At 30.7% G+C, this 16,009-nt stretch overlaps 1 protein-coding gene across 6 annotated transcripts; it reads right to left on the bottom strand.

Moving 5' to 3' along the window:
* Window positions 1-335: 335 nt before the first annotated feature.
* Window positions 336-15,491, bottom strand: LOC143078851 (intraflagellar transport protein 46 homolog). 6 transcript variants are annotated; one of them, XM_076253851.1, is made up of 14 exons: window positions 15,372-15,491; window positions 12,994-13,099; window positions 12,465-12,497; window positions 11,758-11,781; window positions 6,912-7,009; window positions 6,221-6,450; window positions 5,815-5,889; window positions 5,065-5,158; window positions 3,940-4,074; window positions 3,049-3,161; window positions 2,045-2,111; window positions 1,437-1,497; window positions 1,046-1,149; window positions 336-524 (listed from the first exon to the last, which is right to left on the bottom strand). In XM_076253851.1, exons 1-14 carry the CDS (start codon window positions 15,402-15,404, stop codon window positions 423-425), a joined length of 1,275 nt encoding a protein of 424 aa, XP_076109966.1. In that variant the 5' UTR covers window positions 15,405-15,491; the 3' UTR covers window positions 336-422. The 6 variants fall into 6 exon arrangements, with proteins under 6 accessions (XP_076109966.1, XP_076109969.1, XP_076109967.1 ...); XM_076253854.1 differs by having other exon boundaries at window positions 15,341-15,427; XM_076253852.1 differs by lacking the exon at window positions 12,465-12,497.
* Between the last annotated feature and the right edge of the window lie 518 nt (window positions 15,492-16,009).

Below are 16,009 nucleotides of genomic sequence, written 5' to 3'. Positions count from 1 at the left end.
TTATATGTGAGTTCAGATCTGACATGACATTACTACTGTAATACAAGCTTTTACTGAATGTTCCAGTCAAGTTTTATATGTGAGTTCAGATCTGACATGACATTACTACTGTAATACAAGCTTTTACTGAATGTTCCAGTCAAGTTGTATATGTGAGTTCAGATCTGACATGACATTACTACTGTAATACAAGCTTTTACTGAATGTTCCAGTCAAGTTTTATATGTGAGTTCAGATCTGACATGACATTACTACTAAAATACAAGCTTTTACTGAATGTTCCAGTCAAGTTTTATATGTGAGTTCAGATCTGACATGAAATTACTACTGTAATACAAGCTTTTACTGAATGTTCCAGTCAAGTTTTATTCGGTACAATAAGATAATAATATACAAAAATAAATTACAAAACAGTTTGTTTATCACAGAATAAGTTGTTCCCCGCCCATGCCACCACCTCCACCATAATCATCATCTTTTAACGCATTATCCAATTTATTCTCATCAGCCAAAGCTCGAAAATGCTGAAAAAGAACAATTTATATATATTAAACTATGAATCTAAGTATTTCAACATTTTTTGTATTTGTCTTCAGCATTACACAATTTGTTTTCATCGGCCAAAATGCTGTAAAACAAGGATTCAATCATTACTATTATTCTGAATTTTCAGTATTTGTATTACAGCCAACAAATTCATGAGCAGGAAAGGCCTTAACTATTAAAATGGCAACTTTGTCCTTAAAATACCATTTTAATTAAGAACTGTAATAATGGCTATGGTCACATATAATAAAACTCACTTATTGACAATATTTTTCGGCATTTTCAGAAACAGCTGAACTAAAACCGTATAATCAAATTTTCTTTTTTTAAGATAAGTTCATATTTGTAAAAATTTACTGTGGACTTCACAGTAATCACTTACATGGATAAAATTACTACCTATTAAAACAAGTATATATCATTTTGCCTTCATATACAATATATAAACATACATTTTTCATTGTATTTACATTTGCGCTATCCTTGTTTTTAAACTTACCTGTGAATTTTTAAATTCAGAATACAGCGTAAATAAAACATGAAGAGCTTGAATCTTTGAATTGTGTTGAGATGAACCTTTGTATATTGGTATATCTAATATTGCTGAAATATGAAGAAAAATGTAACCAGTAATTTCAAACTTAGATCAATTTACAGGAGTTAAATCATATTTTAATAATAATATAATGATTGATAGTAATATCTTTAATCTCAATGCATATTTAATATCTCTTCTTAAGGAAAAAACCTTGCAAGTCAGGAAAATTTATATTAACTTAAAAAAGGCTTGGCTTTAAAAAATTGTATATGTAAGACTTTTAAAAGGTGAAAAGAATCCTTATTACATGATTGATTACAATAATTGTTAAACTCAAAACAATTGTACTCACAACAGACAATTTCCACATATTCTGACAAATCACAGTCTAAATCTGCAGTAGGTAAACCAACCTAAAATAAACAAATATTTATCTCAATTTCTAGTTATAGAAAAGTTGTGTGGATTTTTTTGCCAGACTATTCTATTTAAAACAAGAGTGAGTGTTATCTGTGAATACCCAAGAATACAAGCATAATTTTTATGAAAAATGCGTGTATTTTTTAAAACTGTATTTTAATTTTGTCATAACTGTTAATTTTCCATCCTTTTTATAGGGGACAGGGAACAGCAATAAATTCCAATAAAATATTTAAGCTAACTCTTTTTGGTTATTTAAAAAAAAATGAACTTGCTTGATACTACATATGTTTCATATAAAATTACACTGAATTTGGCATACTTTCATGCCATTAATATTTATCATAGATTAAAAAGATAACAATACATTAAATTCAATAGACCAGGTCTACATTTTTTTTATTATATGAGCAAATGTCTCACTGATGTTTATTCCACATCTTCTTTTATTCAAGTCCCTTCTTTACTTAAAATTCAGTTTAAAGAATCTTTAATTGTTTTCAAAGGGCAGTAACTAAGGAACTAAAAATATACACTCACTTCTTTAAGTAATTCTTCAAACTCAGGAGGCCATTCCTGCATAAGTAGGTCTATGTCAGGCATGTTCCTGGAAAAAAATCATCACATATATCATTTACAATCTATTGTAAGTAAAAATTAAATAACATGGAGCAAATTTACGTAGTTTTAGTTTAAACATATTTATTTATAGTGGATTGGGAAACAAGTTTTGCAACTTATATTAATCCCTTTCCACTTTGCGGGTGCGAGTGCTGCCTTGTAGCGGCATTAGCCTACTCTTTTTCGAAATCTACAACGGTGTCTTTAACGTGCAAGAGATATGGCTCTCTCTTAACACGGGTCAGCCATTTATCGTCCCCTTCCGACGGACTATCATCGTTTCCTCAAGACCATACTCGCAGATGGTGTCAAGGGAGAGCCGAAAATTGAGTTCCTGAAATTTTCATCCCAAACGGGAATCGAACCAGGAACCTTTGTGTTAGTAGTCCGATGCACTAACCACTACACCACTGCTCTCTCTACGTAGTTTTGAATTCAAATTTACTCTTCCTTTGGTTAAAAAAACTCAAAGGGTTTTATATGAACACAATAAGGTAACCTATTAAGCAATATATTTTTTAACATTTTCATCATTTAACATTTAACTTTGGACAAAATAGAGTAAAATTGAATGTTCTATAAATAATTGTATCAAACTAAAATTAAGGTGAAAAGTTCCCAAGAGAATGACAAATTGGGCGAATTATAAAAATATTATCCAATGTCTAACATGAGCTATTTGCATCTGGGTAAAACAAGTATATCTACTGTTTTTCTAGTAAACATTCTGTAAACCTAGAACTTGATGCATGCAATGATTACCAATACTGTTAACAAATCTTTTACCAAGGGGAAATAAGTCAATGTGATTCAGTACATGTATTAGATTATCTATAGATTTAGGTTTTGTTTCCCTATTAAATGCCTAGCTGAACCTTTAAAAACAGTATCGATTAAATCTACATAGACACTGACATACTTACTTTGAATAGTGAACATTAGGTGGTGGTTTTGTTCTATGTAAATCTCTTATACTTTCTATCCAATTGTCTATGGCTTTTGGATTCCTTTCTGCACTCTCAAGACTTTTAACAACCTATGTAAGGTATAAAAATCAACATGATAGACATACTAACATATTGCAGACTTCTCACTCATATCTCAATAGATTATTTTCAAATATGTCAGTTTTTTTAAAAATATACTAGAAATTTATAAATTTTTGCAAGGTTTTATTAGTGTGAATAATGCGACTGGGTGAGTATTGCAATAATAACTTGCATTCTGGCATTTGATAAATATGAAGATGTATGCAAATTTTCCTTAAATTGCATTAATAATTAATCTCACATTTTTGTCCATTCTTCAAAATTGGCAAACAAAAAATGCATGCAATAATTTCTAAATTTACAGCACTTGTATTGAATTTTTGTTTTCTTTGTTTTCAACTGCTGTTATTTCATGAAAACAACATAGAAATAAAGTGTGAAACACATATTTTTAAATTATATATATATACACTGTGTGAATCTATATTGATAAAATGCTAAGATCTGATATAACTAAAATAGAATCATCAATTTTACCCCCCAACAGCAATAGTAAATGCTAGTTTGGAATTTTGTATTGATATAGAAGTGACAACACTTCTCTGTTGCTCATTGAAGGAAATGTAGGACCAATGGAAAGTGTAATAATACCTGCTGCTATATTTACGGCTTTCAGTATCCTTCTTATATGGGACAAAACAAACATTAAAATCAAAACATTTTGAAGTTGGTTGGTTTCAATTGATTTTCATTTAGATAAATCTGTTTACTCTCTGTAAATATTTTTTCATAACAGAATTTGATGAATTGTAAGTAATTACAAACCACTTTTCTATCTGTGCTCTGTTTTGATATAGCTCTTAGTTGTAGATCTAACACTGTTGGGTCGGACTGTTTAGCACAGGGTTCATCTAAAACTGTCAGTCCTAATGTGTCTGGTTTACTGTCTGGACGAATGATCTGTTCAATAAAATGACAAAAACATACAAAAAATGGACACTATTATTACTTCAAAATTTAGCAATTTATACTTTATAAATAATTCATCATATTCATCATTATACATATAAAATATCTTTCATTCTCATTTACGGTAACATCTGGTTTTTAATCTCTCGTCATTTTTTCTCTCTCTAAATGCTTATAAAGCCTAAGCCAGGACCTGTATCTCATACTTGGCAAATAACACAAACTTATTCCAAGTCAATGTTTAAAATAATTTCAAACAGGAATGTAAAATGAATTATTCAGACAAGGAGTGGTGTAATTTAAATCATTGGGTCACAGACGATTGTTAAAAAGTTGGCAAACACAAAAGACTAAAACCTACAGTCACTGAATCTAACCCTTTATGATATATCATACAACCATGGACAGAAAATGTCTGTCTACACTACATTTATCATGAACATCTATACAAGTTACTTTTTCTCAATTTAAATATAAACTGTAGTTTTCTGTGTGATATATTAGACACTAAATGTAATAAATTGGCGTCTGGACCGATGTCAGGGTCTTCAATTCAGATCAGTGAAAGCCATGGCAAACAGTGAAGATACTGTATGAGATAAATCTCACACTAGACAATCATACCGTTATATTGAATTACATAATAATTCATTAGGCTTTTTCTAAGGCCTAAAAAAAAAAATGTGTTTCCGGTAACACCCTTTTCAAAATCAGGGGCGGTAGGTAGTTTTTTTTTTATTTTTACACACTGGAGAGCGATTTTAAAAATACAATAATATGCAATTCAGCAACTGAAAACACTGAAATTCCAGATATTTTCAAAGAATTTCACTGATGCCAAAAAAAATTTAAGAGTCGAGGGGCACAAACTAGGGTCGGTCAGGTTATCAGAAACACATATTTTTTTAAGGCCTAATTTGCTTTAAAATGTTACAGTTTCTTTTTCGTATTTTGTGTTTGAAATGAGCTAACACTACTTACTTTTACAAATGCATCAATATCACCAACTGCAGGTATAAAATCTGGTATAAATGGCTTCAGCTTATTTTCTAATTCAATAGACTGAGGTGTGTACCTGTAAATGATAGAAATATTGTAACTGTTAAATAGATTCAATAAAATAATAGTTCCAACCATTCATAAAACATAAACCAGTGCATTTTTACACAATACAACCTAGGTAATCCCTTGCAGAAAAGTTCAATTATGAATTAATAGTTAGATGTAGTAGAAATAAATCCTTGTTAGATACTCTGTGAAATCAAAGTGATTGTAAGCACTGGAGGGTAAAGATTGCATTACTTTATCAGTGGGAAGTAAAATTAAATATTGCATTGTCAATAAAGCATTGATAGTAGCTGATTCAACTACAATTCTGGATAATGGGAGATAACTCTGATTTTTAACAATGACTTTAACAAAGATTTAGAACAGGTATAACATTCCTGCACTTTGAAAAGTTTTGTAATATTCTGGACAGGTCTAACATGGTTTTGTGATTTTAATATCTGGGCATATCTTTACATTAATAAATATCTGTAAATCTTTATGGATAGGAGGTTAAGAATGTTTATGATCAATACACTATATTTCTCAAAAGAATTGATTAAACTTTGAAGATTTATGAATCAAGTCAGTACCAAAGGGTTTTGATTGCATTTCAAGCAATCTTTACCCAAGAATAAAAGATAATTAAGAGTCTCTTAAGAAATTTGAAGAAAACCAGTTTACCTTGTGATATATTGGAATAATTCTTTGATCTCAGGTGATACAGGTAAATTTTCATAGTCCCCTGGATCATAAGCTCTGAAAACAAAAGTGAGACTTAATAAAATGATAAATGATCTTAAAATGTGGTTTTATAAGCTAACAAAGCAGTCAACAATGTAGCCTTTTTATCAGTACTTTACTGAAACTCTAAAATCTGAGATCACAATTTCTAGTGAAGAAATAGATTGTAGATGAACGACTGAACTAAAAGCTGTACTGAACATTACACAGTTCCTGCTATGATATTGCTTTATAAATAACACAAGAAACATTGTACATTTTATTTTATATCTGAAACTAGTAAATGTTTAATACAAATAATTTACACTGCAGAATAATTATAAATTTTACAACCACTAAATCTCACCCTTCTAATGGTACATGTTCATCATCATCATCCTCATCATCGTCGTCATCATCTTCCTCAGTAGTTTCAGATCCTGTTTCCTCATCCTCTGAATTAAACTGTCCATCAGACTTCACCGGCATCATATTTCCACCCCTGGGAGGTTGGTCCAAAGACTGTAGTTGTTGTTGTTGCATTCTTTGTTGATGCTGCTGTTGGAACTGTTGAGCTTCTTGTTGCATGTGCTGTTGCTATAGAAATGAAGAACAAACAATTATGACAATTAATGAATTGAATTAGTGTCTTAAAAAAAGGATTATAAAATACAGGCTACATGGACATCATAAATGTTTGAATAGTCACAAGAGGTCATAAATTATCACAAATAATCGTAAAAATTAATGTAGTTAAAAAAAGGTATAACCAAATCTCTATGTTACTTACAGTTTTGTACTTTAACACATATTTTACCAAATAAAAATAAATTCAGTAAGGATACCTTTGTAAACAATGCAAGGACGAAGAGGTATAATATATTACAAATATCATTATGTCAATTCCGATAGTGCAAAAACATAACTGACCATTTGAGCTTTGATTACCAAATACTAAAACAGCATTAGCTAGCTTTACAAAGAAAGTTATAAATTACACAATTATTACAAAAAAAAAAATAAAAAAAAAAAAAAAATTACACAATATTCATATTTACCTGTGCTAACTGTTCATCATATTCTTCATCCTCTTCGGAGTTCTCTGCACTTATCATGCCTTCTGGTGGGGTGGATCCAGCACTTTTAATTTTGTCAACTAAATAAAAAAGAGCAAAGATCGACTAAATACATGTACATGTACCATTACACACAACATACCAACTATAAGTTCTATTTATCTCATTTTACAAACCCATTTGGTCCATTACATGATTAATTTTGACAAACTGTGCAAAAAGATGAAAGGTAAAGAGAAACGATGTTTGTAATGAACTAAAATATATATTTCCTGTTGCCAGAATCAGTCAAACAAGGGATAACACAAGTTCTGTTTTATTTCATTCTTACCTACATCAATCGTATGGATCATAATGAAAAACAAAATACAAACAAAATGGGAATTTTTTAATGTCTGATTTTTGTTTCATTAATTTTTTTTCTGTGACTTTGGCGGAACTTAACAAAATGAAAACTTAAGCATCATCAATATTTTTTTTAAATCTATAACCAAGATTCTTAACTTATATAAAGCAACAACAGGTACGCATATAATATGAAATCATTTTCTCAATCAGACATAAAAATGATAAAATACAATTATTTCCTTGCAATATCACAAATTTTGAGTATCATCATTTGTAAGTATCTAAAGACTAATAACCAGACTGGTGAAACTATCAAATATTTTTTAAAATCATCATTCTATTATATTTCAAATTTTGACACATTTAAAAAATATATTAAAATATATAACTAGGTTACTAGTTTCCACAATATATCTATACTAAAAATATACTTTTATATCGCATTAAGAAACAAATATTCATTAAATTGTGAATATACATGTAATGTGTTTAACATTGAAAGGGCTCACACTCCTTAACATAAACATCCCTCTTCAATTGTTCAAGTCAAAATTATATAAACAAAAACTTACTTTGAAGAAAACAAACATTGTATTCTATAAAAAATGTGTTATATTTACATTATAATTCCCTACAATGATGTTGATATTCAATAGGGTGAAAATTACTATTACTTTGTTATATAATTACTGAAGACTAAGGATCTATTTTTGTGGGTACCTATTCACATGGATACTCAATTCCTTGTTTTGGACAAATTCTGTATACAAGCATATAAAAAAATGGTGTTTTGTAACTCGAATAATTCAAGCCCTTTCCATGTCCGATTTTCTCCCACACGAGGGCTTGAACTCCTTATGATCATTGGCCTCGTCGCCTGCTCTCTGTGAGAGAGAGCCAATCAGCAGCGATCAGGATATGAGTCTGCGCAACTCTCTTGAAATTGTCTTACCAAACATCCGATAATAATTAATTAACATCAATTAACATCAGTTTCCATCATTTATCATCAATTAACATCCGGAACTCCTCCTTCTTTGGCTGCCTATTTAAATCAAAATTCCCATATTGCAAAGCGGTGTGAATTTTCCGGTTGACGGTGTTGATCGAGGAAGACGTTCAGGCGTTAATGTAGCCTTCGTAGATCAGCGGAATATAACGACTGAATTATTCGGGTTAGGTGTTTTGATGAACATTTTAATTCATTGTTCACCTAGTATGTGCCTAGTCATTGCACACAAACAAAAGCAATTAAAATAAAGAAGATGAAAATGTTTAATATACCTGAATGACTTCAAAATAAGTGTATATATATGTGAACTTTCTAGCAAAAGCAAATCATTCATATTTTCAAAATCTTCAATAACGATAAAAAATGTACTACTATTCAATTATTGTCTTCCCTTACACTATTTCTCTGATGTTTTTCTGTATACAGTGACCTTAACTATGAGACTTCTCATTAGTAATTTGGCCACCGCACACCACAAGTGCCAGGGGGAAACTGTGATGAAAGTATGTAAAATGTAATCAAAAGTGCATTGAAGGTAAGAAGTTATAAATGATTCTAAAAGAATAAAAGAATAAATTAAATATACCAAATCATTTAAAAATCCTTTAATAACTGTTGAGGAAAAGTTTAGTTAACAAATGGGTAGGAATAAAAAAATGATCATGGTTCTATCAAATCAATTATATTTCACATGCTCTGTGTTGAAATTCAATGATAGGTCAATCTAGGAAACTTCATCAACAAACTTAAAGTTGACTAGCGTGTGATCAACAAGCACTGAATGAAATATTATTTGTCGATAATAAATAATAGATTCCTAATAAATGTAAAAAAACATGCATACAAGTCTTAGTTTAGTTTATAATTATGCATGCAACGGATCTATAATTTCTCAAATGACTTGAAGCTGTTATTTAAGATAAATTATTTCTATTAGCAGCAAGACATAACTGGTTCCTCACAATGGAGAGTCCAGGAATAACAATTGTTAATACTAGTCTGGTTTGTACATGATGTTGTATCAATTTCATGTCATTTATGTTTCCAAAACTCTAATGATACGTATATATAAACTGCAGTCAAATTTCTGAAGGTTCCTATCATATTCTTGCAATTGTAAAACCAGATGCTCCGCAGGGCGCAGCTTTATACGACCGCAGAGGTTGAACCCTGAATGGTTGGGGCAGGTATGGACACAACATTCAAGCTGGATTCAGCTCTAAATTTGGATTGTGATTAAATAGTTGACACAGCATAGGTTTCTGACACATAATGAATGTGGTCTAATGAACTAAAAATTTTTTTTGCCTTTGAGCAATTCACTATGCTGTTGAATATTAATCCTCTCAAAAAAATGTTTGAAGAAATTTTCTTTTTATTTATGAAATCTGAAATGAAAAAAATTGAACCCCCCCTCCCCCCCCCCCCCCCAATTTTTTTTTCACATCCCCCTTTCCCTTATTCCAAAACTGATCTCAATTCAAATTTCTAATGGAGTTTGCAACAATAACTACTCATTTAAATAAATATTAAAATGTAAAAAAAGTGCTTGTTATCACTAAATGGTAAAGATTGTTTTAATTTATCAGTTGGTAGTAAAAGTGAATATACATTGTATATTGTATAAAGCAATGATTTAAGTTGATTCAACTACTATTCTGGACAAAGAAAGATAACTCCAATTGAAAATATGAAAATTTCTTGCTATTGCACAATATTGTGCAATTAGATATTTCTTGCTATTGCACAATACTGTGCAATTGAAAATATTTGCTATTGCACAATACTGTGCAATTGAACATTTCTTGCTATTGCGCAATACTGTGCAATTGAAAATTTCTTGCTATTGCACAATACTGTGCAATTGAAGATTTCTTGCTATTGCTGAATACTGTCCAATTGAAAATTTCTTGCTATTGCACAATACTTAATATAATAATTTTGGATCCTGATTTGGACCAACTTGAAAACTAGGCCCATAATCAAAAATCTAAGTACATGTTTAGATTCAGCATATCAAAGAAGCCCGCCCAAGAATTCAATTTTTGTTAAAATCAAACTTAGTTTAATTTTGGACCCTTTGGACTTTAATGTAGACCAATTTGAAAACGGGACCAAAAATTAAGAATCTACATACACAGTTAGATTTGGCATATCAAGGAACCCCAATTATTCAATTTTTGATGAAATCAAACAAAGTTTAATTTTGGACCCTTTGGGCCCCTTATTCCTAAACTGTTCGGACCAAAACTTCCAAAATTAATCCCAACCTTCCTTTTAGGGTCATAAACCTTGTGTTTAAATTTCATAGATTTCTATTTACTTATACTAAAGTTATTGTGCGAAAACCAAGAAAAATGCTTATTTGGGCCCCTTTTTGGCCCCTAATTCCTAAACTGTTCGGACCTCAACTCCCAAAATCAATCCCAACCTTTCTTTTGTGGTCATAAACCTTGTGTTTAAATTTCACAGATTTCTATTTACTTAAACTAAAGTTATAGTGCGAAAACCAAGAAAATGCTTATTTGGACCCTTTTTGGCCCCTAATTCCTAAAATGTTGGGACCAAAACTTCCAAAATCAATCCCAACCTTCCTTTTGTGGTAATAAACCTTGTGTTAAAATTTCATAGATTTCTATTCACATTTACTAAAGTTAGAGTGCGAAAACTAAAAGTATTCGGACGACGACGACGCAGACGACGACGCCAACATCATACCAATATACGATCAAAAAATTTTCAATTTTTGCGGTCGTATAAAAATTATATACATAAATATCTAGTAATTGGTTGATGTGTGTACATGGGAGAAAACTATCCTCATCTTATCAGTTAGGGCTGCATTTCATTTTTAATCAGCTCGAAACACCATATATGTTTAAAGGGGAATAATCCTTACATAAATTTATTGTCTCCCATATTACTTTCTCTTCCATGCATCCATCTCGTGCATGCAATAACTGTTCATTGTTCTATTGTGATGTATTTTATCTTATTAGTTCATTGTTATAACACAAATCATTGTAATCAATGTATGAAATTTAACCCTGCAAGGGTCCATAATTGGATAATTAAAGTATTCTTATTCTTATACCCTCTTTTGATCTGCTTAAAGAAAAAGGTTGGTTGATACAAAGTAAACTTATGTTTGCATTTTTTTATAAACATGATTTACATGAACTTATTTTGAAGTGAATTTTACATTGAAATTAATATATATTCCTGTGCAGACTTCATTGGTGTACAATATGTGTAAAGGATAAAGACAAAATACAATAACCACATACTTAAAAGAAAACAAACAGACTTATATTATAAAATGGACTCCTGACTTTCATTAATATTTTTTTCACATTTAAACATAAGACACAACAATACATAGTCAAAATACACCATAAGCCACAAGTGAATTACCAGTGAAAAAAATGATACTATATCTAATACTACCTGAGTTAGTAAATATATTACCTGGTCGTCCTAGGCGATCTATACCTGTACAAATGTATGTAGAGGAGTATTTTATATTTGAATTCTTACACATACACATGTACAATAGGATTGTTGCTATCAAATGTCATCTGAACTTTAATGAATAATGACAATCCATTCAAAGCAGTGATCATAATTAAGTTTCCACTGTCAGGAAAAATGCACTTTTAACAAAAATTGAGCTGTTTCAGAATTAGTTGACCTAATATTTGTAATTTATTTTACTATTTTAGTATTTTTTCAATGTCCAAGTTTACAAACTCTAAAGCAGAGAATTCATACTTTTAACTAATTCAATTTTTGTGAGAAAAAAAACCAACATACATGTAAATGTAGTCTGAATTAATTCAATATTTTGTGGATCTTTAAATCCTGTTACTGTCATGACTTTTTAAAATATAACTAAGATTAAGAGGACATAGTTATGTCAACATGGTCCACCACAACATAAAATAAGACAGACATGCTTTCTTGGTTATGGTATTGGGAAATTACACGGTCCCATTTATATTGTTTTTTCTCTCTCAAATGTTTAAGCAACCATATATAAGGGAATGCATATAATACTGGTGTACTGACATCTACTTTATTAATTTGTTTTTGGTAGAAATATTCAATACATATATTATACACTACACAAAATGACAGACACACAACACATGAATCATTGACATATGTGTACATACCAGGCATGCCAGGGATTCCTAGTAGTTTACCTCCTTTGATAGCATTAGAGAGAGAAAGTTCAAAATATTAAAAATATACAATAAGGATCCGATGCCTATGTCGAGGAAGACACTTCTTCTGTGTTAGAGGATAATAAAATGGCCTCCGACAAAGTCACTTCTGCTACAGGATATATTCAATGTATACTGTAAATTCAGAAGTTATCGTGAGGTCTTATTGTTGCGAAAAATGTGACAAAAGTTATAAACGCAATAATTTAAACCTGCATTTTGAACTATTTTATAATATGAATTAAACAGGATTTTTCTCAAAAAATCGTAAAAATTTAAAACGCATTTAAGTCTAAAATGACAAAATTGCAATACTAAATGCATGCAATAATTTCTGAATTTACAGAAGTTGGAAACCTTCAAATATCTAGTAGCAAACATTTGTAAACCTCTATGTGAAAATGATAAGAGAATGGATGTATGCTGTTTCATAGACATTATATGTCATTATCTATTAAATATTTATGAGAGTTCATACCAGAAGGGTGGTGTACTCTTGGAGTTGGTGAGTATGTGCTAGCAACTTCTTCACCGTCAGGAACCTCCAATGCCTCGTCGTATGGCTGATTCTGAAAATGTTTTGCCTGAAAATAAAGATATATAAATTCTAGTTTCGAACATTAAAATATTTGTGACAGCTGTGTGATTGGTCCAAACCGACAATCATTTTAATTTAATAGATTAGAAAACTTAAACATTATGTATGACCAACCAAGAGACATATCAAATAAGGCAGCAACATTACAAACTATTGAAATGTTTAACCAAGTATCCACTGGAACTTCTCTTATGTGTGGCCTGCAAAGTACATTGTAATTGGGTACAATAAAGTACCACCAAGAAGTCTGTCAGAACTCAGTGTCACATTTGTACTTCTTTTCTTGGCCATACTGTTTAAGTATGTAATATACCAAGCTGTGAATATTGTCCTCCTACAGCTGAAGCACTGTTTTACATTTGGATGATACAGGATTACAGGATTTTTAAATACATGTCTACACAATAACTGGATATACCCCCCTTTTTATCTACAATAGTTATTGGTACATGTATTTTAATAATGATAACACAGTGACAAGATGTACATGTATGTTCATTAACCAAGAATATCTGTCTTTTTCATTAGCTAGGGGTTCCAGTACCTACCTGACCTAAGGGTAAGGCTTCAATGTAGGCATGCATAGCATGGAGTACGTAAGTTTTAATTAGAAGTAGCATAGGGTTTGTATAAGGGTTAGCACTAGGTTAGTTTCGAACTTCCGTTTGAGACTTGTTTTTGAACATTAGGCCAAATAAAATAGTATATGTGGTTCCAGTTACATCTCGTCATCTGAAAAAAAGTTGGGGTAGGTAGGTAGGGATTTTTTTTTATTTTATGTTTTTTTTTTTTACATTGAGCCTATGGGAGTATCATTCTGACTTTAACAGTGCTTAATAAAATATGACAATAAAATCTTTAGGGTAGGCTAATTTCAAGACAAAAAAGTAGGGAAGGTAGGGTTACTGGAACCACACATATATTTTTATTTGGCCCTTATAGAAGTTTGTTATACCAAACCTTATGTTCATCCAACATGGTGATGTTGATAATTTCATCCTGATGTTATAGGCTCTAGCATAGTGATCCATCATTGCACTTTTGACATATATATGAAAAAGTCTTGTGTTCTTAAAGACTTTTTGGTAGTATTCTGTTTTTTCGTGAGATTTGCTTTCACCATTTGAATACTTTTACCCATTACTGAAAATGTTTCTTATCAAAATGTTCAAGGTTGTCAGGTAGTGGCGAACAAAACACAAATTTTGCAGTAAATTCCTTCTGGTAAACATGGTAAAGTTGAATAAACAGCCACACATATTTGAAGCATCATTTCTTGTTTAGGAAAAGAAAAGAGACTAGCTAGATTCAAGTTTTTATTTAAAATGCTATACATTTGAGCAATAGGTACAGATGTGAAAATAAAGTTTGCAATATCCTTAGATTTAGCAGGTGTCTCTGACAGCAGTACGTTGCAGAATTAAAAACAAAATAATAAAAAATTTCTTATAGATATAATAGAGTGTGAAAGTATTTTTATTCAAATCAAGCTAACAGAAAAGATCGTTTTGATTATAATAAACCAACAAAGTAATAAAATATAGGGAGAGCTGCCTTTGATTGTCCTAATTAAATCCTTTGATTGTTCTAATTAAATCCTTTGATCCTCTAATAATATCCCCCAGGAAAATGTAATTATGGCGTGTTTTTATTTAACTGAGTGTAGCCACAACATGTCACCAATTAAGAGCTCACTGGATATTCAATATTTAGTAAAGATAACCATAAAACAAGAAATGCTGAAGTGATTGTATGCTTTCTTCTTACAAATTTTTTTTTTTAAGATTTTCAAGCGGGGGAGAGGGGTCCAGAACCACCTAAATCTGTTAGTGAAAAGATATTACAGGGAGAAAAAACCCAGGGGTAACAGACTCTGCTCGAGCAGACACAGGGCGAAATGTATCTCAGAAATCATCATGAATTTGTCAAATGAATGAAAATTGAATGAACATGATGAATGTGAGACCTTGAATATACGAATTGCAATATCAAATATGGGAAAACGAGATGACGCTGTTGGAAATTCATTGAAATAAGTGGATATGGTTCGCTGCTGACAATATCATGATATGAGAATGATATAAATTTGATAAAGCGCAAGATGTTTACATTAGCAACATATGATTTCTTTCAATAAAAACATGTAATTATGTGCTGAAATCTATCAGAAGGTAGAGGAAATGTTATAAACATCTAAAGCATATATATTGCTTTAATATAATCTCACTAATATTTGGAAAATAGCTCAATTATTTTACGTTTTCACGCTCTTCGTCGTAGTCGTCCTCCATCGAGTTTGGAATGCAAGTGCATTATGGGATCGTCTGGTCTGGTCTAGCTAACTACCAAATGAGTAATCTAAATAAAAACCAAAATATGAACCTTTCAGAAAAGTTTCTTTTTAATTAGATTAATTAATTACGACTTGGATATCCTTAGTAGACAATAGACAATACTTTATTAATAAACCTCATAGGTGTATAAGAGGACATCAGATATACACTTATACACATTTTTATACTCAATACATTCACACTAAACATAATAATGCTACATACATGGTAAAATATAGCAAAATGTCAAATTACAAACTACCATAACATTCAACTCAAAAAAGACTAATAGAAATCACAAGTATATCAATCATTAGAGAAACAGATTCCACCACTGTAATTTAATTGTCTCGAGTGAAGAAATATTGTAATACACTTGTTGCAGAACTTTGTGGAATCTATATTTCTAAGACTCTTCCATCTTGCAATAGTATTTAAAAAAAAAAGACTTTTTTCTACAATTTACACAAGTATTCCCCATTCTAAACTAAAAGACAAATCGAAAGAGTTGGTAATATTTTGTTTAAAAAAAAACGGAATGCCATTATGGTCAACGTAGATAC

Source organism: Mytilus galloprovincialis, chromosome 6 (genome assembly GCF_965363235.1).
Source record: "Mytilus galloprovincialis chromosome 6, xbMytGall1.hap1.1, whole genome shotgun sequence".
Classification (NCBI taxonomy): domain Eukaryota; kingdom Metazoa; phylum Mollusca; class Bivalvia; order Mytilida; family Mytilidae; genus Mytilus; species Mytilus galloprovincialis.
This window is presented reverse-complemented; position numbering and strand designations above follow the sequence as displayed.